At 43.7% G+C, this 21,775-nt stretch overlaps 2 protein-coding genes across 5 annotated transcripts in view; both read right to left on the bottom strand.

Moving 5' to 3' along the window:
* Window positions 1–15,009, bottom strand: part of Galnt11 (polypeptide N-acetylgalactosaminyltransferase 11) — a 39,543-nt gene extending 24,534 nt beyond the window's left edge. Inside the window, exons 1-3 of one of the 4 annotated variants that reach the window (XM_057778527.1) lie at window positions 14,847–15,009; window positions 13,335–13,492; window positions 10–342 (exon numbers count right to left, since the gene is read on the bottom strand). In XM_057778527.1, the coding sequence (XP_057634510.1) occupies window positions 10–304 (295 nt within the window). In that variant the 5' untranslated portion in view covers window positions 305–342; window positions 13,335–13,492; window positions 14,847–15,009. Of the gene's footprint in view, window positions 1–9; window positions 343–8,273; window positions 8,292–9,122; window positions 9,142–13,334; window positions 13,493–14,846 lie in introns of those variants that run through there. The other 3 variants (XM_057778536.1, XM_057778544.1, XM_057778551.1) reach the window with 3 other exon arrangements.
* A 2,807-nt stretch (window positions 15,010–17,816) lies between these two features.
* Window positions 17,817–21,775, bottom strand: part of Galntl5 (polypeptide N-acetylgalactosaminyltransferase like 5) — a 35,708-nt gene continuing 31,749 nt past the window's right edge. Inside the window, exons 7-8 of the mRNA XM_057789083.1 lie at window positions 20,643–20,792; window positions 17,817–17,996 (exon numbers count right to left, since the gene is read on the bottom strand). Of these exons, the coding sequence (XP_057645066.1) occupies window positions 17,817–17,996; window positions 20,643–20,792 (330 nt within the window). The remainder of the gene's footprint in view (window positions 17,997–20,642; window positions 20,793–21,775) is intronic.

Raw genomic sequence — 21,775 nt, 5'->3', positions numbered from 1 at the left:
ATTACTTACCGAGCTCGGATGAAGATTTTGAGAGGCCTCTATCTGAATCTTCAAGGTGATTATTCATCAAATCGTCCATTCTGTTTGCTTTAAACTGTGGATCTAATACTCGACCTGGACTTCGAGTAAAACGTGGGTAGAATTTTTTGGGAAATGGTCCATGGGGCCCAGACCCCTTGATGGGCACATTTTTAAGGGGCTGAGTCACTTCACTGAAGTTGAAATAAATAAAAAGCAGAACTGTCCAGGTAGCAGATGTAAAAAGGCACCCATAACAGAAATATCGAACTGTGACACTTCCCATTATAGACCTAGCATAGCTCAAGGGCCATTTTCAGTTTCCTAAAAAAGAAAGAAAGGCATGTTAAAGCCTCCAGCACACTGCTCAGTCAGCTACTGAACACCCTCACTGATTTCCAAACACCCTAACTACCCATTGTGAACAGGCGACAAAAGAGCTGACACAGTCACCGCCCTGTTAATGAACACTCCTTCACCTTTGCTCTGGCCGCTTTTAGCTCTAGCTTTGCACGACTGGAATACGAGCACTGCACGTACCATCACAGGACACGAAGTCTCTCCAGATACCAGGAGCGGCTCAGAATTATAATCCCAGTACTCGGGAGGAGAAAGCAAAATGACCATGAGTTCACGGCCAGCCTATGCTACATAGTGAATTCCAAGCCTGGTCTATAAAGTGAGACCTTGGCTCAAAAATAAAATACAGGGCCCTTCCCCCCCTCTACCCTGGGGGGGGAACATAACCAATCTGAAAAAGAAAGTCCTACTTTCTAACCAAAGCGTCTACTCTACCCCAGAGCCTACTACTCTATCCCAGAGTAATCTAGTTAGAACTAATCTAGTTCTAACAATTGTTGTCAAGAAAGAGTTGCAATAACTGTTCTCTCTCCTTAGGATATCATGTAAAACAAACTCAGAACAAAATATCAAATAGCATCGCAAATAAAACATTCCAAGTGAACTGATGATGAGATACTATATAAATGTCTGCACGAAGATGCAACTTATAAATTACTTATTTCTACAGCCATTTAAAAATTCATCCTAAAAAACAAGACAAAGCAAATTAATTAGTAAACCTCACTTTAAACATTAAGCTTCCTGAACAAGATTATGCCCTCCGCCTAGATGGTAAACAACTGTTTGGAAATTATTTGCCAACTAAGAACTACTAGATGTTTCACAAGTCCACTTAAAAAACAAAAGAAATTAAAGTAAAACTAAAATGATAATACTAATAAAAAGAGGATAGTGACTAAATGGACTTAGGGCGCCAATTAGCTTCCCTGTCAGCTGGAAGTACCTTTTAAACTAAATACATACATGAAAAATCCAAGTGCTAGGAAATGCTTTGGAAGAAAAGTTCAAAAAGCCTTTATCAGAAAAAACAAGTCACAATTTGCAACAGCATGGGAAGACAGAGTATAGTGAGCTTTAAGGCAAACTCTCAGCTTCAACTAAGAAAAATTTTAACTGCCTTGGCTCAGGAGCAGACAACTAATAAGCCAACAGCAATAAAAACAAAAGCACAGTGTGTTCAGAAGGCCATGGAATGCTGAAGTCGGGCCATAGGCATGTCGCTTTAATCCATGTCAACAATGTAGCAAAACTAACGTTTAAACACAGCTCTCAATCCACTCCAGGCCTTCCTACCTCTACTGTGGACTCCTGTAACCTAACACATAATAAGTTGACATGAAGAACAGCCAAGCCCTTCACAGTCCCAGGATACAACAATTGTCCCAGCAAACAACTCTATACCACAGGTGGACACTGATCTTCGCATCTGTTCAGCCTGATTTCCATCATCTGGGCCAGGTCTAGAATCCTTCAAAGGGTGTGGAGAGCGCTGTTGTAAAGATCTGGGTTTACTCTGGCTATGGCTGTACACTTTCAGTCCTAGCCCTAGGAAAGACAGACGAGTGGATCCCTGTGTCTTGCTGGCCAATTAGCCTAACACACTTAGACAAGTTGTAGGCCAATGAGACCCTTGGAAAAAACGCCTGGGAAATATTTTTATAACAGCTTCACCATAGACAACCCAGTTTTCCTGGCCTTCCAGCTATGCTGTAAATTTCTACTTTCTAGACAACACTATACAGATTGATATCATTCCCTTTTCAATTCAAAACCTCCACTGCCACAACCGGTTAAAGCAACTGCTGTGCAGGTGTGAGGACTTGAGTTTGATCCATGGCACCTCTGTAACAAGAGACCAGAAACTATGGCAAGCTTTGAGAGTTATTTTTTTCCTCCTTCCTTTTAGATTTATTTGTTTTAGTTTATGAGTATTTTGCCTCCATATATCTATGCATACCAGGCATGTCTGATGTCTATGAAGGCCAGAAGCAGGCATCAGATCCCATGGAACTAGATCTAGGGAAAGGGGGCTGGAGAGATGGCTCAGAGGTTAAGAACACTGGCTGCTCTTCCAGAGGTCCTGAGTTCAATTCCCAGCAACCACATGGTGGCTCACAACCATCTGTAATGAGATTTGGTGCCCTCCTCTGGCATGTGGGAATACACGGAGGCAGAATGTTGTATACATAATAAATAAATAAATCTAAAAAAAAAAATAGATCTAGGGAAAGGTTGTGAACTACCATGTGGATGTAGAAATCAAACCTGGGTCATTTCTAATACTCTTAACCACTGAGTGTGGCATGCTGAGAACATGAAGACAGGTGAATCCCTGAGATTTGCTAGCCAGCTGGACTAGCTGTTAAAGCCCAGACCTCAGTAAAAACCTATCTTTAAAAACAAACAAACAAACAAAGAAATTGGCCCCCACCCCCACCCTGCCACTTGTGTGGCATTCCACTGGAACACAGATGACTTATCAGGGAACTCTGCCTCCTCCTCTCCCAGCAGCTAACCACTGACAAGAGCACCTCAGATAGGTGTAGAATCTCATGCCTATTTCCTCTTTCCATGTGGGATTTGGTTTGGTTTGGACTTAACAGGGCTCGTGCACGCTGTCGTAAGCACATAAGTCATGTGCATAGCTGTCCTCCTGTCCAGAAGACACTAGTTCCTTTTGGTCATCACTTCAGTTGCACTCTTCCCACTGGCCTCTTTCCACAATGATCCCTTGGCTTTGGGAGTTGGGGTGTTATACACACATTCCCTTTAAAGCTAAACATTCTGTAGTATTTTATTCTTTGTACCTGACCAGTTGTGAGTTCCATTTACGACAAACAGAAGCTTCTCTTCAACTGAGGTTTTTGTCCTGCCCAGTTCTGTAGCTGTTAAGTTCCAAAGAATCACACTGAGGTCTACATTAATTATAAACTGATTGGCCCAGTAGCTCAGGCTTCTTATTAATTCTTATAACTTATATCAGCCCATAATTCTTGTCTGTGTTAGCCACATGGCTTGGTACCTTTTTTGGCGTAGCAGTCACATCCTGCGTGTCCTGTGTCTGGCTTCCTCTGTGTCTGGGTGACAACTGCAGACTGAAACTTTCCTCTTCCCAGAATTCTTGTTGCCCTGCCTCTACTTCCTGCCTGGTTACTGGCCAATCAGCATTTTATTAAAAATAATACAAGTGACAGGATAAAAGATCATTGTCCCACAGCACTTCTCTGGTAAGGGGGCTGAGAAGTTCCTTTATCTCCGGGTATAACAGAAAGTTATCAGGAGTCAGTTTATTATGTCCACAGAGCAGAGCAACCCCTGCCATAGGTTCTCAGCCAATAATGGTGCCAGGTATGCTCCTTAAATCCAATCAGAAAGTGGTTGGTTTCCCCATGATGTTTGTGCTACTGCTGCACCAGTGGGCATGTCATACAAGGTCAGCCATGACTATACCTGGAAGAGTTTACAGCTGGTACGTCTGGGGCTTACTTTTCTTTTCCAGAGCACAGAAAGCAGCCTCAACACTTTTATGAAAGCTAGCTAGTCATGATAAAGTCTCCAGGTCAGTACCAGCTGATTTCCCCATGTTCTATGACACAAATATGTAATGTCTTAATAGGGTATCACTCAGGTTCAGGAAGGTAATCAGGAACAATGACAATAACCTGTAATGGAGGTCTCTGGAACCTCTAATTTCAAAAGAAGAAATAATTCCTGACACTCATAAGGTTATTGTTACCACTAAAGGATAACTCCATTTTAATACATTTTAATTTTTTCTGTATGTGTATAGATGCACTTTTTGTTTGTTTGTCTGTCTGTATGAGACAGGGTCTCTCTACATAGCCCTGGCTGTCCTGGAATTCACTATGTGGACCAGGCTGATCTCACAGAAATCCACCTACCTCAGTCTCTGGTGCGTGCCACTATGGGTACAAATTTACTTTAGTTTTTACAAGTTTCTATAGTTGTGGGATCCCTATGCCTTTTTTGGAGGCGGGGTGGAGAGAACTGTTTGTGAATTCAGATGCAATGGGCTAGTTCTTAGAAGAGCACTGGCTCTGGAAAATCAGGCAGTCTAGACAGCTAACAGTCCTCTGAAAGGTTATACGTTCATAAAAACATTTCTACTAATCCTTTGAAGAGGGTGGCCTTACTGTGTGATGTGGCTGCCTTCAAAGAACAGGAAACAAGGAGCATTCTCCACCTCACTTTCAATACTTTAATACCAGAACCAGGATAGTTGAGATTTGTTTTTTCCTAGATACAGATCTCCATGTGGGTCAGAAGGACACCGATCATGCTCTTAAGGACTGCACACCACTTTTCCTCTGTCTAGAACACTTTTCCTTGGGTGATTTCACAGCTGCCTCCTTTACCTGTTTACTTCCTATTCAGATAGGGCTTCTCAATAAGGCCTAAACTGAGAGCACCTACCTTAAAGTGCAATTCAGACACTAGATAGTAAACCTGGTCTTCCTTTACATACACACAGCTACTTCTTCATCTAGCTTATCACTTTTAGCTCCTCTATATTGGAAGATGAGAAACATTAGATCAAGAGTCTTGTGGTCTGATTCCTTGAAGTATTTCCTGAGTAGTGTTTTTGGTATCGATCAAAGCATATAATATAATAAATATTTGTTGAAATTAATCAAAGACTGTAAGTCTTTAATAACTATCAGTATGCTTTCCAAATGCTAGGAATTTCTAAACATATCACTACTAATTTATTTGGGACAAGCAATACCTTAATCCTCTGTCTGCATGAAGGTCATGACTACCTTATTCAACAACAGTAAGCAAATGGTGCTGGAACAGCAATAAGAGACAACTCAAGGAATTGCCCAACTTTTAATATTAAATAACAGTCTGTGGTGAAAACAGGAAAGTCCTTTCCATTTTAATCACAGTCTCATCTTTGGTATCCCCACCCCTTGGTTGTCTGCAAACATCTAAGTGCAAAATGAAAAGATTTTTCTATCCAAAGAGCCTACCCACAGGGCTTGTCGAACTCTGTCTAGAGTCCTCACAGACCACTTGCCACATCAGTCCAAATTAAGTACAATAAAATGTACTAATTCTTAACAACTCTATTAAGTAGCTATTATTTCCCCAGCCATGTTTTCATTGAAAACATGTTTTAGGTGGCAAATCACTGTACATGAGAGACATTTATAAAATCAATCATTTCTATAATTAGCCATAACAGTGCTTAAAAGCAACAAGGATACCAGTCTTAGCTCAATAATCAAATAAGAAAAGGTACATAGCAAACACCTACCTGCTAGTCAGGCATTAAAGCAACTAACCAAAAATCAAAACCTGAAATTCTAATCTAATCTATTCTGACAAATGACAAGTCCAGCCTGCAGAAAACAGTCTTTGTTTTGTATCTTTGTTAAGTCTTCTACTGGCAATTATCCCTGTTAAAAGGAAGGTCAAAGCAAATATGTAAGGTCAATTAATGCCAAAGCAAACAGCGAAAAACTTTTCAGTTAGAAACATGAAGCCCAAACAGTCACAACCGGGTGTCAGTGTTGAGTGAATGACAGCTAAGCAGTGGAACAGGTCAGTGTGACTGTTTTCCTTTCACTGGTCTGGTAGCTGCTCTCAGTCAGAGGAGGAATGGGCACAGTACACACAGCATGATGATTATAGTGCAGAGAGACCACAAATTAAAGCCAGACAGAAAGGTGTGAGGAGAGGAAGGACTAGGATAAAATGTGAACAGGCTGGAGACTCAAGGGCAGCAGACTGAATAAAGAGGTCGGGAAATGAAGGGCCCGACACCTGCAAACTGAGCGGCTCTTCCAGATCTGCGAAACGGCATCTCAATAAACAACGTATCCACAGCGTAAGCAAGGCTGTTATAAAGACCTCACCCTCAGAGCCATAGGCAAGACCCCACCCACAACACAGGGATTCTTACATCTTCGCAAACCCAAATATCGATCAGTGCCTTGTGTTAACAATTAGTAACTACTTGTTGGATAATTTTTTAAAGTATATTTCTGTTCAAGAAGTTATGGGACATTTAGAATGAGCAGTGTAAACTCTTCGACACCATCAAGGGTGCAAGCACAGTACACGTGGGGTAGTGAAAACAGACTGAGAAGGCATCTGGACCTCAGCTTGGATCCCTGGCATTGTGCAGGGTGTGCTCCTACACAATTGCAATCTCAGTGCTGGGGAAAGCAGAGAAAGGCAGACAGATCCCCGGATCTCACGAGCCACCTAGATGAACCAATCAGAGAGCTCCTGGTTCAGTGAGGACAGAGTCTCCAAAAATAAGATGGATAGCAATTAAAAATGACACCAAATGGCCTCCACATGCACAGCACACACACACAACACACACACAGTAAAAATATTGAAAGGAAAATTTTAAAATAAAAAAAGAACTTCTAGGCCGGGCGGTGGTGGCGCACGCCTTTAATCCCAGCACTCGGGAGGCAGAGGCAGGCGGATCTCTGTGAGTTTGAGGCCAGCCTGGTCTACAAGAGCTAGTTCCAGGACAGGAACCAAAAGCTATAGAGAAACCCTGTCTCGAAAATTAAAAAAAAAAAAAAGAAAAAGAAAAAGAAAAAAGAACTTCTACAATTCTAACCAAATTAATTTGGAAATCAAACAAATATATTTGTCCTGTGATGCCAGGACTGAACTACGGAACTCAGAGCCTCATCAAGCAACATTAAGCTGCACCTCCAGCCCTAGAAGAATAATTGAATGAAAATACAATGTGCTCTAACTGATCTAAACTTAAAAAAAATTCAAACATGCAAATCACTTTAGAAAACAACGACAACAAAAAAAAACAAGGAACAGTAAGATACAAGTAGAACAGCTAAGCTGGTTCCTAGCCTTTCTCATAAACCATGGAGAAGAAAGGAAGAAAAAAAGAATAGGTTGGGGGAAGGGAAGAGCTAAGAAGCAAGACACCATCTTCCCAGGCCAACACTGGCTTGGCACTACTGTGGAATACCAGAAACTAGAAAATCTGTGTTAATAAAATCAAGAAAGCACGGGGATAACAACCTAAGTATACTTACCTGAATCTGCCTGCTAAACCCTCATCTACACGACACTGCGTTTCTCCACTAATCTATCACAGCTATACCGTGATCATATGCTAAACAACCTAACACCCTATCCTCTACTTCTAAAAATCACTAAATAATTCTAAGGAAAAGGCTCCCAGGAGGGTGCTGCAAGCTTGATCATCTCACTACTGTACTTAAGAACTACGAAGATACAGATGAACAGATGGAAATACTTGAAGCAATGGTGAAAGTTGGCCAGTACTGCTTTATGATACGCCCCATGCCTATTTTTAGTCTCTATATGGCTGTTACTAATTGCTGTTAGCAATAAGGTATGGTGAGTGGCATTTTGGCTAACTCTATTTGTACTTGACTTTATTTCAAACATAGTCTATAAAGTATATGCAATCATTTAACAAATGAGGCTAAAAAATAACTTTCCTAAAAAACATTCCATAATGTAAGAAAAACCTTGGAGAGAAACAAGTAGTCTACGGCTTTCAATGAAATGCAATGCCCTTTCCTATTCTCAGATACAAAGGGGATTTCTATCCCAATATGTTCAAAGAAAACCCTGGCTTTTAAGCACCCTGAAAGGAAAGATGGATATTTTAATCTCACTAACTTGTAAAGTTTGAGAAAATGCAAGCATTGAGCAAATACTCCATGAATGATCAGTGAACACTTCTTCTGGAGTCCTTGACAGTAATTGTGAGTCCTGTACAATTCACATCCTGTACCATATGGCTATGGAAGGAGCCTGTCCAACAGGAAGCTTTTGTTTTCTCAGCACAAACAATTTCCATAATGCTTAATGAAGTTTAAAATGTCTCTTTAATGTTAAGAACTTACCTTTCAGTAGTCCCTAGCTGGTTGCTGTGTATATACGCTGTATAAACTGTCTAAGAGCAAGCATTCGTCAGCCTTGTCCATAAAAGAGACATGCCACATCATGTGACTAGATTACTGGCTGACAGCTGCGCTGTGAAATGACCAGGTGATGACAACAGGAAAAGACACAGTATTCCCTTCGCTCTGATCTTGCTGGAAAACTAGAAGAATGTGCAGAGTTCTAGCAACCTAACTGCAGCAAGAGTGCCGGATAGGAAAGGTCCAGAGCAAACTAACTTCAGATGCCAAGTATCTCGTCTACTGAGGATCAGGAGCACTTACTGTTCTTGCAGAGAAACTGGGTTCAATTCCCAGCACCCACACGGTGGCTAACAATCATTTGTAACTCCAGTTCCAGAGGATTCCACGCCATTTTGGTCTTTGTGGGCATTGCACACATATGGTACACCAATGTACAAGAAGGCAAAAACACTCATACACATAAAATAAAAATAAACCTCAAAGGAAAAAAAAAAGAGTGCTAAGGGCCGAAGCACTAGCTCTGCAGTTAAGAGCACTGGCTGTTCTCCCAGGACCCGTGTCAGGAAGCTCCAAGAGCTCTAGTCTCCGTCTCCTCAGCACCGTGTGCACTCACGCTCACATGCAGATACATAATTAAAAAATACTAAAAGTAAATCTTTTTTGAAAAAGAAAAATTAATTTAACTGAACAAATAATAATTTTATTTTTAAAAAGGTATTAAAATAACAAGGGATCATGTTTAAGAGCAAAGCACACAGGACGTTGAGTTTAACTTTCTGTCTCAGCCACAAAACTGGATTCTCAAACGGGATTAAAACCCTTGCTTACAGAAGTCTAAGTTTCCTGCTGTACACTCCTTTGACCTTTTCGCCTGTGTTTCTGATCTTATCACCCTGACATGCAGTCGAGCACATCTCAGAAATCGCTGTATTCCTCCAGCACCTGCAGGAGGAGACAGATGAACTGCACGTGAATTTCAGGTCCGCTTGAGCTACAGAGTGAGACTCCAAAAAACTGCAAACAAACAAAAAACATTCCCGAATAAAGCAACTTCAGATGGCACCTAAATCACAGATAGGAATAAGACATTCCAATGGGACACTCCTGTAGGAAGTGATTGTGTGATAGCCTTCCTGAAACACCTTTCTGTTTCCCTCTAGGCCAGTGTTCCTATGTTAAAAATCTTTCTTGTCAGAGATAGAAGTGCATGCCTATAGTTCCAGCACTTGGGAGCTGGAGACAAGAGAACCAAAAGTTAAAGATCATTCCTGTCTACACGGCAGGATGAGCACGAGACCCTGTCTTAGGAAGAAAGAGAACAAACAAGTAAATAATAAACCTTAATAAATTCCACCTCTGCTTCATGCTCACTGGTCCTAAAATTCCCTGCTTCAATGTCAAGAACCTCAGCATCACCTCAGACTCTTCAGGTGTCTCCCAGTCCCTGCCTCTGCAGATAGTTCAGCAGCTAGAAGGCTAAGGCAGTGGAATGCAGAGCTCAAGGCTAGCTTAGACAATTCAGCTTAGTAAAAACAACAAAACAACATTCCTTCAAGCCATGGAGAACACAAATACTACAATACTAATATAGCTCAGCTGCAGAAGAAACACACAGGTTCTGAGAGACAGAAGCAAACTCACAAAAGAAGAGGAACCTGGAGACACAGGCAGCCAGCAAAACCCCCCTGAAACAGAAGGCTCGGGACACCCAGCAGATCAGTGAGCCAGGGCAGGCAGAGGGCAGGCACTGCTCAGAGTCTCTTCTGAGCACTCTGCAACAGCAGTCCTCAGTCACCACAGACAGACAGACAGTAAGAAGGTGCTGCAGACTGAGCAGAGTCTACTGCTACCTCGCTGGAACCATTACAGCACACAGGAATGCTTCACATTACCACAGTTCCTGTAAATCTAAAGCTACTCCAAAATTAAATTAGAGCTTGAGAATGGGGTCAAAGTAGAGATTATTTTATCCTGCGAATCAGCAAATTATATGCTACCTGAAATTGCTTCAATTAACCAACAAGATAAACAATGAAGGGATGACAATTAGAACTATTAATAGATTTCAAACTTAATTTTTAGTGTTTAAAACTATATTTATGAGCAAAAATTATGAGCAATAATTGTTTCCTTAAGTACCCTGGTATTTACTGCTTATGTTAAGATGATGGGTTCCTTGTTTTCTCAGGGCTGTAACATGCATACTATGGCTAAAATTATTTCCCTGGGGAGAGAGGTAAGCAACATCTCCCTCTCCCTCTGAAGGTCCCAATGAAAAACTGAGGCACAGTTTCAATAAGATTCACTCTGGGGAGCCAATGAGTTTGTTAAGCTTCCAAAGGGGTGACTGAAGCGTGATGGCTTTCCCATAGGTGCACAGATGGAGTCCCTCTCCCCTAGTCGTCTTCCCTGGCCAATGTACTCTAGCCTCTCCCAAAGGCGATTAGTGCAGAGTTGCCTACAAGAGGTGGTGTGGAGCAGCTGGATACTCAGATGGCTGTCCCCACCCCTCTAAGAGATGTACTAATCAACATGCCAGCTGGGATGACCTTTTTCAAGCACGCACAGGGTAGGCCACATACACAATCTGGCCTTTAGCTAACTCTTGTCTATGGGGTCAAAGAGCACAGATTCTAGTGCATCTTAGAAGTATACATACCAACTGTTCCTTCATCACTACTACCTTTTCCACAGAATGTCATGCAGCTTTCACTGTAGTTTACAAGTGTGTATCTGAATAGTGGGACGCTCAGAGGGAAACGTATGTGAAGAGTGTGCACAAGTACAGCTGAGGGACGGCGCTGTAAAACCTGTCTTCTAGTGCCTGCTCTACTTTTCATTCTCAAATTCCAGTGATCCTCAAGCCAAGGGCTGGGAAAAACAGCTGTTATCTGGGAAAGAAATGTGGCACCCCAGGGACTTTTATAAAACCTGGCAATATTTTTTGGTTGTCCCATTAGGGTTGAGAAGGAGTCCCATTAGGATGGGTAAAGACCAGGGGTACTCTGTATCTCTATTAGGCACAGGCCAGTCCTCAACAAGTCATTCAGCCCCAAATTTCCCCTAAAAACAGCATTTTTCCAACTGATAAATGCAAGAGATTGGACTGACTGGTGAAATGAACAAATCAAATCCCTAAAGATAGATACTTGATGATTAAATTTATATAAGACTCTTGATATGACAAAACTATGCAGATGAAAGAGATTAGTGATTGTCAGAGGTTAGAGACCCAGGGTTCAGGGAATTCTAAAAAGTGAGGGTGGGAATCACTGTAAGACAGGGCCACTCTGCCTTAAGTACACCAACATCGACACTGTGGCTACGATGTTCCCGGGTGTTTCTTTTGGTAAAAGGAAGCAGAACTACCCAAACAATTTTTTATTTTTATTTTTAACCATATGTATGTGGGGATGAGTAGGGACATATGCGTGCCGGTAGACAGGGTCTCTCTGTGGCTTTGGAGCCTGTCCTGGAACTAGCTCTTGTAGACCAGGCTGGCCTCGAACTCAGAGATCGCCTGCATGCGCCACCACCGCCGGGCTCTTGACCTGAGTTTCTCTGCAAGAACACTACTTCCTCTTAACCACTGAGCTATCTATCTCTCCAGACCTACCTGAAAGGTTATCGGTTAACTCACCAATGGGTCGTGAGGGCTTCAAGGCTAGTGGAAGCTGAATGACTAATTGTAGGAAGACAGGCTGAAATTTAATGAACTGGGCGTGGCAGTTCATCCTTATAATCCCAGCATGTGGGAAGCTGAGACCAGTCTGGGCTACAGAGTAAGACCCTATTGGAACGTGGGGTGAAAATGGCTAGCTAATGTCTTTAAGCAACTCTTCTACCCATCTTAGGAACAAAGAAAGTCCTGACAGCTGTGTACAAAACCGCTTGGGATAGAAGGATGGATATGGTAGAATCAAGCTACCAGTGAGAACAATCCCAAGAGAAGCCACCTGGGCTTGGCCTTGGGCTGTGAAAATGAGCAGAAAGGTAGAGAAAGGTCAGCAATCTGCACTTGCCAGCACGAAGGGAAGTCCCACAGGAAGAAGAGGCAATAGTACCAAGCTTCAACTCTTGACGACACAGAACAAGGGTCTGGAGTGGTTTGGGTTTTAGAGATGCTACATTCAAGGAACAGTGAGAGGGAAATGACCTCACACTGGAATCCAGGTCTCACTTATGTGGGAACTGCAGTTGAAGTTACATGGCAACCGTGATGGTGCAGGGGAGCTTTAAGTAACGAAGGTACAACAGGTGCAGACCTGGGGGACACTTGGGGACACCGTGAACCTATGAAACATCTCAGAAGGGTCCCAAGGAACATCTAGAGGATATGCTGACAAGCAATATGAAGTGCCATGAAGCTTACTGAGGGCCAGGCTGGAGAAATGGCTCAGTGGTTAAGAGCACTGGTTGCTCTTCCAGAAGATCAGGGTTCAATTCCCAGCACCCACATGGGAGATAACTGTCTGTAAATCCAGTTCCAGGGGATCTGGTCTCTACAGACACTGCATACACATGCTGCACAGACATACATGCAGACAAAAATATACATAAAATAAAAGTTAATTAATTTAAAAATTTACTGAGGGCCAATCCAGGTGAGTGTTGAGGTAAAGCCATATTCAACCGTCAGCACAGGTTAAAAAAAAAGTCTTCACAGCCGGGCGGTGGTGGCGCACACCTTTAATCCCAGCACTCGGGAGGCAGAGGCAGGCGGATCTCTGTGAGTTCGAGACCAGCCTGGTCTACAAGACCTAGTTCCAGGACAGGCTCCAAAACCAGAGAAACCCTGTCTCGAAAAACCAAAAAAAAAAAAAAAAAAAAACAAAAACAAAAACAAAAAAAACAAAACAAAAAAAACAAACAACAACAAAAAAACCCAAAAGTCTTCAAAGTTTTTCACATTCAAACCTTACGTATGCATTCCAAAGAATGAAAGCAGAGACTGTATTATCAGGTTCTCGAGAGTAACAAAAATTAGAGAACAACTTTCTCCTTACATATGCAGAAGGGGGATTTATGAGAACGACTTACAGCCTGTACTCCAGTTAGTCCAAGAACGACTGTCTACAAGGGAAAGTCCAAGGATCCAGTAGTCGTTCAGTCCCCAGGGCTGGAGGTCTCAGCTGCTCTTCAGTATCCACTGGAATCCCGAAGAAGCAGGCTCTGATGCCAACGAAGGAATGGACTTGCTAGTGAGGGCAAGAGTAAGTAGAAGAGAAGCTTCCTTCTTCCATGTCCTTTATATAGGATGCCAGCAGCAGGTGTGGCCCAGATTAAAGGTGGATCTTCCCACCCCAAAATATCTGGACTAAAGGCGTGTCTCCCTCCTCAATGATTCCAATTAAAAGTGACTCCCCCACTTCAAATGACTTAACTAATTTAGTTAATTCCAGATGTAGTCAAGCTGACAACCAAGAATAGCCATCACAGAGATTCAAACAGATACACTTAAAGACGGATAAAAGGAAAGAGACAATGATTCTACTTACAATGAAGTATCTAAGCCAGGTAAATTCAGAGAGACTGAAGGGGTGATATAAATGTTATGGAAATAAATGGCGCTGACTGTAACATAGCATTATGAATGTTCTTGATGCCATCCAATTATACTACTAAAATTAAAACAATAACCTTCATGTTGTGTATACTTTACAAGAAAAACAGTAGTTTAAACTGTGAAAACTTGCAAGAAACAGCACAGAAATGTTAAAAATCTAAATAAGATTGCAGAACACTTGTCCAAAATGAAAAGTATGGGCTACTGTTTGCTGGCATTTCACCCGCAGAGCACACAGAAACCGAGAGTAAGAATGGGTTATTTTCTGTTTTTTATTAAAGCAGTATTTCATATTTAAAAAGAAAATCAAGAAATACGTTTTGTGTCTTTTGTTTTGTTTTGTTTTGTTTTTCCAAATCGGAACTACTCCTGTTACATAAGTAACTCTATTTTGGTGGGTGCACAGATTGAGAAGCATACCCCGAGTCTCCTGTTATGTCTGAAGATAATCAACCAACCAGCCTGACCCTGATGGCTCTCCTAAACAGAAAGGACTAGACCAACTCTTCCATCATGAGCACGTTAGTATCATGAAAGAGGGAGATCTAACCGAAAGGGGGTGGGACTTGCTGGTTTTCCTATTTATCCAAAAATGCATTAGTTTTGGGTGCATAGTAACTATACAAGACAATTTCTTGAACAAGCATATTGGGGGCGGGAGGAGAAAGAAAAACAAGCAGCAAACAAGTGTCCTGTCTTTCCAGCCTCACGTGTAGTCGCGGTCCAAATCCTGACCCGCACAGACCGACTAACAACAATAATGATAAAATCGACATTTTCCTGGTGAATCACAACACCGCCCGGAAGTTACGGCCACCGAGAACTTGGCCCCACGCAATGCCCATCCCCGCTGCTGAAGCCGGAAGCAGCGCGGGCCTCCCAGGCCACCCACCCTGCTACAGCAGCCTCAGCGCTTCGGGCCGCGGCCCACGCTCGGGCGCCGACGGAGGCCGCGCGGGGTCAGGCGCCTCGGGCCGGCTACTCACCGCGACACCCGCAGCCTGGGATGGCGGCGCTCCGGGGCGCGGGATGTGGCATCTTCGCTCCCGCCACAGCCCGGGCCGAGCCGCACGAGCCGCGGCGCGCGACACGGCCCAGGACACGCAGCCTGGCTGAGTCCGGCTCTGCTGCTCGCGTCACGCCACGCGCGCCCCCACCTCCGAGGATGACGTCACAGCCCGCGGCCTGGCGTCACGCGGCCCCGGCTCCTCCCAGGCCAGCGCGGAACTGAGCTCTGTCCCACTGGCCCTTTAGAGCTGTCCTCTCAGGAACGTTCTCAGTCACTCCTGAGAGAAGTGTAGAGATGGAGGGGCCGGCGACTTGTTCATAGGAAGAATGTGAAGGAGGCACAACCCGGCTAGAGAGAATTTAGCAGCTCTAACAGAATGGTAAGGCTTTTGGTCTTTGGTCCAGTAATACTGCATTACATTGACAGATATCTAAATCTTGAATCCTGTCACCTCTGAAATAAATGCTATTCAGTCAAGACCTTAACCTTGTCTCGTGGTGTCTGGTAGAGGAACCGGACACTTGTAGGCAGGAAATTCTGCATCCCTTGTTATTAAGAAAACAGCATCACTCCAGCTAGCATTAACCGGCTGTGGTGGCCTGTATGTGTAGAGCTTGGTGCAGCCGGTGGTGCAATTTCCAAAGGTTCTGGAAAACTTCAGGAGGTGGGGCCAGTCTGGAGCAAGGAGGATGGGGGGATGCCCCTTTGAGGATTTTTTTTTTTTTTTTTTTTTTTTTTGGTTACTCGAGACAGGGTTTCTCTGTGGTTTTGGAGCCTGTCCTGGAACTAGCTCTGTAGACCAGGCTGGTCTCGAACTCACAGAGATCCGCCTGCCTCTGCCTCCCGAGTGCTGGGATTAAAGGCGTGCGCCACCACCGCCCGGCGAGGATTTTTTTTTTAACCTGGTCCAGTGGTCCAAGTCTCCTCTGAGCTTCCTGTCCATCACAAAGTACTTGCCCCACACACGACTGTCATCCCGAAGTTCTGTCCAAGTGCAATGGCCAGGCAACCACACAGTGAACCCTCAGCCACCATGAGCCAACACTAACTCTTGTCCCTTTAAGTTGTGGTCACGGTGGCTCAAAATTAAGCCATACATGAATGATCCTGCCAAATATCTATCAGCATTGTCAGGGTTTAGGATGCTATGCCGTGCTACCTAGGTCTCTCCACAGGACTGAGGTCCTAATGACCATTACCTGTGCCCTTCCATGGCCACCGCCCTCAGTCAGACAGTTGCTATCCAATGCTCATAGTTCCCATTGTTGTCCACACAGCAATTCACCTTAACTGGAACTGCTGGCTGTTTCAGGGACGGCCCCCTCTTGCAAGGGCACTAGCGCATTCGTGCACCATCACAGTGTGTGTGTTTCGCGTGTGTGGCATTGCACCTGACGAAAGCAAGTTAAGGGCTTATTTTGGCACACAGTTTGAGGGTCTGGCCTCCCCTGTGGTGGGTAAGCCATGGTAGCAGAAGTAGAAGGCAGTTTGTCAGCATTGCATCCTTCGGAGGCAGAGAGAGGCTGATGCACATCTTGCTTTCCCCCTTTTTTTCCTTTCTTATTGAATCCGGTCCCTGCTCCGTGTGTTATAGCCATCATATTTGCGGTGGGTTTTCCCTACTCAGCTAAACCTCTCAGGAAACAATCTCAGAAGACATGCCCAGAAGAGGTGTGTCTCCTAGGTGACTCTAAATCCTGTGCACCTGTCAAAGTAATAATGAAGATTAACCATTTCACCTAGTATCCCTGAGGGGGTGAAGCTTACAAAATAAGGACAACAGTGAAGCCCATTCTGGATGCTCGCTCCTGCTGGAAAAGTCCCTTCTCAGGGACTTTATGGCAGTGCTGAGGAAACTGAGATAGCTTGTGTTTGCATAGGCTACATTCGGTGATCCTGTAAGACATCGCTCCCTTTTTGTCCTTTCCGTGTATTTCTTCCCTCATTTTCTTTGAGATTCTGTGAATTGCTACTCTCTGACCTTCTTAGACTCACCTCCAACAGGATGCACCTTACAGCATTCCTCAAACCCCACAGAAGTCCTTTAAGCATTGAGGTGTCCCTGGGCATGGCAGATGGGAAGCCAGCTGCTCTGTCCCAGCCCTATCTACCCAATTAAGAGTTGGTTAGCCAGGCGGTGGTGGCGCACGCCTTTAATCCCAGCACTCGGGAGGCAGAGGCAGGCGGATCTCTGTGAGTTCGAGACCAGCCTGGGCTACAAGAGCTAGTTCCAGGACAGGCTCCAAAACCACAGAAACCCTGTCTTGAAAAAGCAAGAAAAAAAAAAAGAGTTGGTTAGAGCTTAACAACAAGGCATAATTCAAGAAGCACCCAGAAAGCTGTAGGTCACAGGACTGAGGACAGACATGAAAGACGCAGAAAAAAACAGTGACTTGGGACAGAGCGGCCATCAGGAACATATTAGGAACCTGCCTGGAGAACTTAAGCCTAGGTGATTTGGACATCACTCTTAGGAACCCAAACAAGCAGGCGGCAGCCCCAGACTCTACACTGGCTGCAAGAAAGGAGCTCGATCCAACTCAGCCACAGTACACCAGTCATGGCTCTCTGTGAACATTTTCCTAAGGCAATCATGTCAGCCCATGGGACTGGTGAAGGCTCTCAAGAGCAGAGCAGATGCCTGTGGACCATCACAGCCAAGTGAAATGGTCAGATAATCACCATCATTATATTTTATCTGGGTCAATCATATACCAGCAACTGAACCATGAGAGAGTTACATTTCTAATATCAAGGTCCTTCTCCCCAGAACTTTGATGGCAGATGCACAACAAAGGGGGAACTGTCATTAGAGGTGAAGAAAGGCACTCGAGAGACTGGCCACTCTGATTGTATTTCTCATTGTATTTCACACAGCTCCATGGTGTTCCACATTTGTCCTGTGGTGCCAATATGTTGAAGAGTGAGGGGACTTGTTCACCCTTTATTAAAGAAAATTGTTTCGTTTCTTTTTATCAGTGTGTATAAATGTCTCCAACTCTGGAAAGATGTTATCCAAATACCACTGGAATGACTTGCAACCCAGTCGTTTCCTTAATTCAACACGCTCACTGATGTTTCCATAGGATGCATATTTCAAAGAAGGCCTTTGAAAAAAGAAGTTGTCCTAAATGAAAACAAAGAGTCATTTTGTTAAACAACAGCAGCAAAAGCTTTGGTAATCACGTCATGATGGCAAACATCAGGACATGTTTTCATTACTGGAATTAAAAATGCCCATTCCTCTTGCTGTGTAGCAGTTTTCTGTGAGATTAAAATCCTCTATCTTTAGCTGGGTGGTGATGGCGCACACCTTTAATCCCAAAACTCGTGAGGCAGAGGCAGGTGGATTTCTTTGAGTTCAAGGCCAGCCTGGTCAAAAGAGCTAGTTCTAGGACAGGAACCAAAACTACAGAGAAACCCTGTCTTAAACAACAACACTGGGCGGTGGTGGCGCACACCTTTAATCCCAGCACTTGGAAGGCAGAGGCAGGTGGATCTCTGTGAGTTTGAGGTCAGTCTAGTCTACAAGAGCTAGTTCCAGGACAGGAACCAAAAAGCTACGGAGAAACCCTGTCTCGAAAAACCAAAAAGAGGCCGGGCGGTGGTGGCGCACGCCTTTAATCCCAGCACTTGGGAGGCAGAGGCAGGCGGATCTCTGTGAGTTCGAGACCAGCCTGGTCTACAAGAGCTAGTTCCAGGACAGGCTCCAAAACCACAGAGAAACCCTGTCTCGAAAAACCAAAAAAAAAAAAAAAAAAAAAAAAAAAAAAAAAAGAAAAACCAAAAAGAAAAAAAAAAGATTACGAGAAATACACAGCTTAATTATATCTAATAGATGGAGACTTTTTTGGCATGTTATCTATAATTTATGGGTTTGCAGTGCTGCATAGAACTATAGCTACTAAATACATCACGTGTATCCATTATATTCCTCTTTCCTTGTTTTTAAAGATTTCTTTTTCTAAGACAGAATTCTCATTATGTAGCTCTGGCTGGCCTTGAACTCACAGAGATCAGCCTCTGCTCTGGAATGCTAGTCCTTTAATATACCACCATGCCAGAACATTTAGTTTAATATGTGTATGTCTCTTTGTGGAGGTATGTATACCTGAGCTCAAGTGCCTGCAGAGACCAGAAGTGAGGCCATAGCTCCTGGAGCTGGACTTAACAATGGCTGTGAGCTACCTGGATATACGTACTGAAAACTGAACTCACGTCTTCTACTAGAGCTATATGCTCTTCACCTCTCAGCCATCTCTTAAGTTCCATCATTCTACTCTGTTTTTGAGACAGGGTCTTACTAAGTTGCCTTGGCTGGCTTGAACTTGCAATCCCTCTGCCTCAGCAGGAATTCCTTGACAATTCCCTGATTATAAAAGAAATATCATTTTTACATTCATAATTAAAAATCTTAAATTATAGAAACTGCTGACTTTTTTTGTCATCTTGGCACAAACTGGAGTCACCTGGGAAGACAGGCTCCAAACAGAAATTGCCTCCATCAGATTGGCATGTGGGGCATTTTCTTGAGTACTGTTATAGGAAGGTCCAGCCTACTGTGGGTGGTGCCATCCCTGGGCAGGTGGTCCTGAGCTGGGTAAGAAAGCATGTAGAGTCTCCTCATTGAGCTCCTTTCTGTCTGCTGGTGGCTGATTATGGATCCGCACGAGAAGAGAGAATCCACAGAACTAGCACTTACAGAGGTATATTTGTCTACTGTGCAAGACGTTCTGAGATCTAAATTCAGACTGATCAGAATTTACCACATTTGTCTTTCTTGACCTACAGTAAAAGTTCTTTCTGTATAATCATTCTGTGTGGATGACTTGGTTCTGGTGTGTATGAATGCGCTTACTTTAAAATGTGTGGAGAAGGAGGAGGAGGAGGAGGGAGGGAGGGAGGAGGAGGAGTAGGAGGAGGAGAGAATGAGAAAGCACTTTTTTTTTTTTGTTTTTTTTTTAAGATTTATTTATTTATTTATTTATTTTGTATACAACATTCCTTCCATGTATGCTTACATGCCAGAAGTGGGCACCAGATCCCATCACAGATGGCTGTGAGCCACCATGTGGTTGCTGGGAATTGAACTCAGGACCTCTGGAAGAGCAGTCAGTGCTCTTAACCTCTGAGCCATCTCTCCAGCCCCCAGAAAGCACGTTTTAGAAACCATAGAGAGGAAGCCAGTAAGCAGTTTGCCTCCGTGTTCTCTGCGTGAGTTCCTGCCTTGACATCTCTGGATAGTGGTCCATGATGTGGAAGTACAAGGGACATTACTCTCTCCAAGTTGCTTTTGGCCAGTGTTTTATCACAGCAGCAGAAAAGCAGACTAGGACAGAAACGTAAGATGAAGACCAGGACACTGTCAGAGATATACTATGCGTTTATCTTAGAGGAGGCCTGCCATTATTTCTTTATGCATGGCATCTGGACAGAGATGTGCCCTTGGAGAACAGGGTGTAACCCTTGGGGACATACATAAACCAAGGGGCAAAGCTTGCTAATAGAAATCTTTGACTGTCAATAGGAAAGGAATTCACGTGTGGGCACAAAGACCAACACCAACCACATTACCCGGGAAACTGATAGTGGCTAGGTCGGAGAAGCTGAAGAAATCTGCTCCTGTTGCTGCGGCAGGGAGGAGAAGAGTAATTCCCACCAATCCGGCTCCATTAGTTTACAAGCAGGAAAGAATACAGTTCGGATCTGGAAAGGTAGCAGAGTCTTGAGAGCAGCCCAGAACCTGCTCTCCCAAATCAGAGGCATCGCTCACCTTGTATTCGTCCAGCCAGACATGAACCACTCGCAGTAAGTTCCATGACAAGGCTTTCTCGAGCGCAGGCTTATTGAGATTCTGTGCCTTACTGATATGTCCAACTCGAGAGCAAGGAAGTATAAAGAGTTGGCCTCCACACATCCAAATCTAGACAAGATCATAATTATTTTACTAGTAACTAGCAGCTGCTTTAGAACACACACACACACACAACTAGTATTTGTTTGACACTGCTTATTAAGATGTGTGTGTAGCCCAAATTGGCCTCAAGCCCACTCTTTGGGAATGACCCTGAGTTTCTGATCCTCCTGCCTCCTCTTCCCTAGTGTTGGGAGTACAGTGGTGCACCACCACGCTTGGTTTACACTATGCTGGGCTTCAATCAAGTCTTCGTTCATACTAGGCAAGCATTCTACCAGATGAGCTATACTGCTCGTCCTAATCTCTAATATGTATTCCTTTTATTTTAGGTAATAAATTTCATAAACTCATTAGAGTCTTCTAACATAGGTGCTATGACTGCCCCTCCCCCATTTACAGGTAAGAAAATTAGCTGGGTGGTGGTGGCGCACGCTTTTAATCCCAGCACTCAGGAGGCAGAGGCAGGCGGATCTCTGTGAGTTCGAGGCCAGCCTGGTCTAGAAGAGCTAGTTCCAGGACAGGAACCACAAAGCTACAGAGAAACCCTGTCTCAAAAATCAAAAAAGAAAAGAAAAAGAAAAAGAAAATTAACACACAGTTTGATTAAGAAGTTTGCCCAGTGATATGGAACAATTGAGTGGCCAAGCTCAGGTTCAAATTTAGGAAGTCTAGCCTGAGAACTTGAGTTCTGAGTGGCAATGATTCTCTTTCTTTCCTGCTGCATGTTGTCAGGTGTAAGCAACACCAAGAGAAAGACAATTTCTGGCTGGGTTCTGGTTGTAGTTTATGGATAAAAACACTTCGCAGCACATACTGTAATAATTCCATTCACTGTGTGAAAGCAAGATATGGTCATTGAAAACTGTCAGTGTAGGAAAGCGCACATCCGCGCACCTGGGGTTAGTCAATAGAACTCAAGTATGTGTGTGGACATGTGAAACTACACCTTAAGACAGCTTACTATCTTTCATGTGGGTTATGCAAAACTG

The sequence above is a fragment of the Chionomys nivalis genome, chromosome 1 (genome assembly GCF_950005125.1).
Source record: "Chionomys nivalis chromosome 1, mChiNiv1.1, whole genome shotgun sequence".
NCBI classification, from domain to species: Eukaryota; Metazoa; Chordata; class Mammalia; order Rodentia; family Cricetidae; genus Chionomys; species Chionomys nivalis.
The sequence above is the reverse complement of the archived record's forward strand: the minus strand, read 5'-3'. Positions and strand labels throughout refer to the sequence as shown.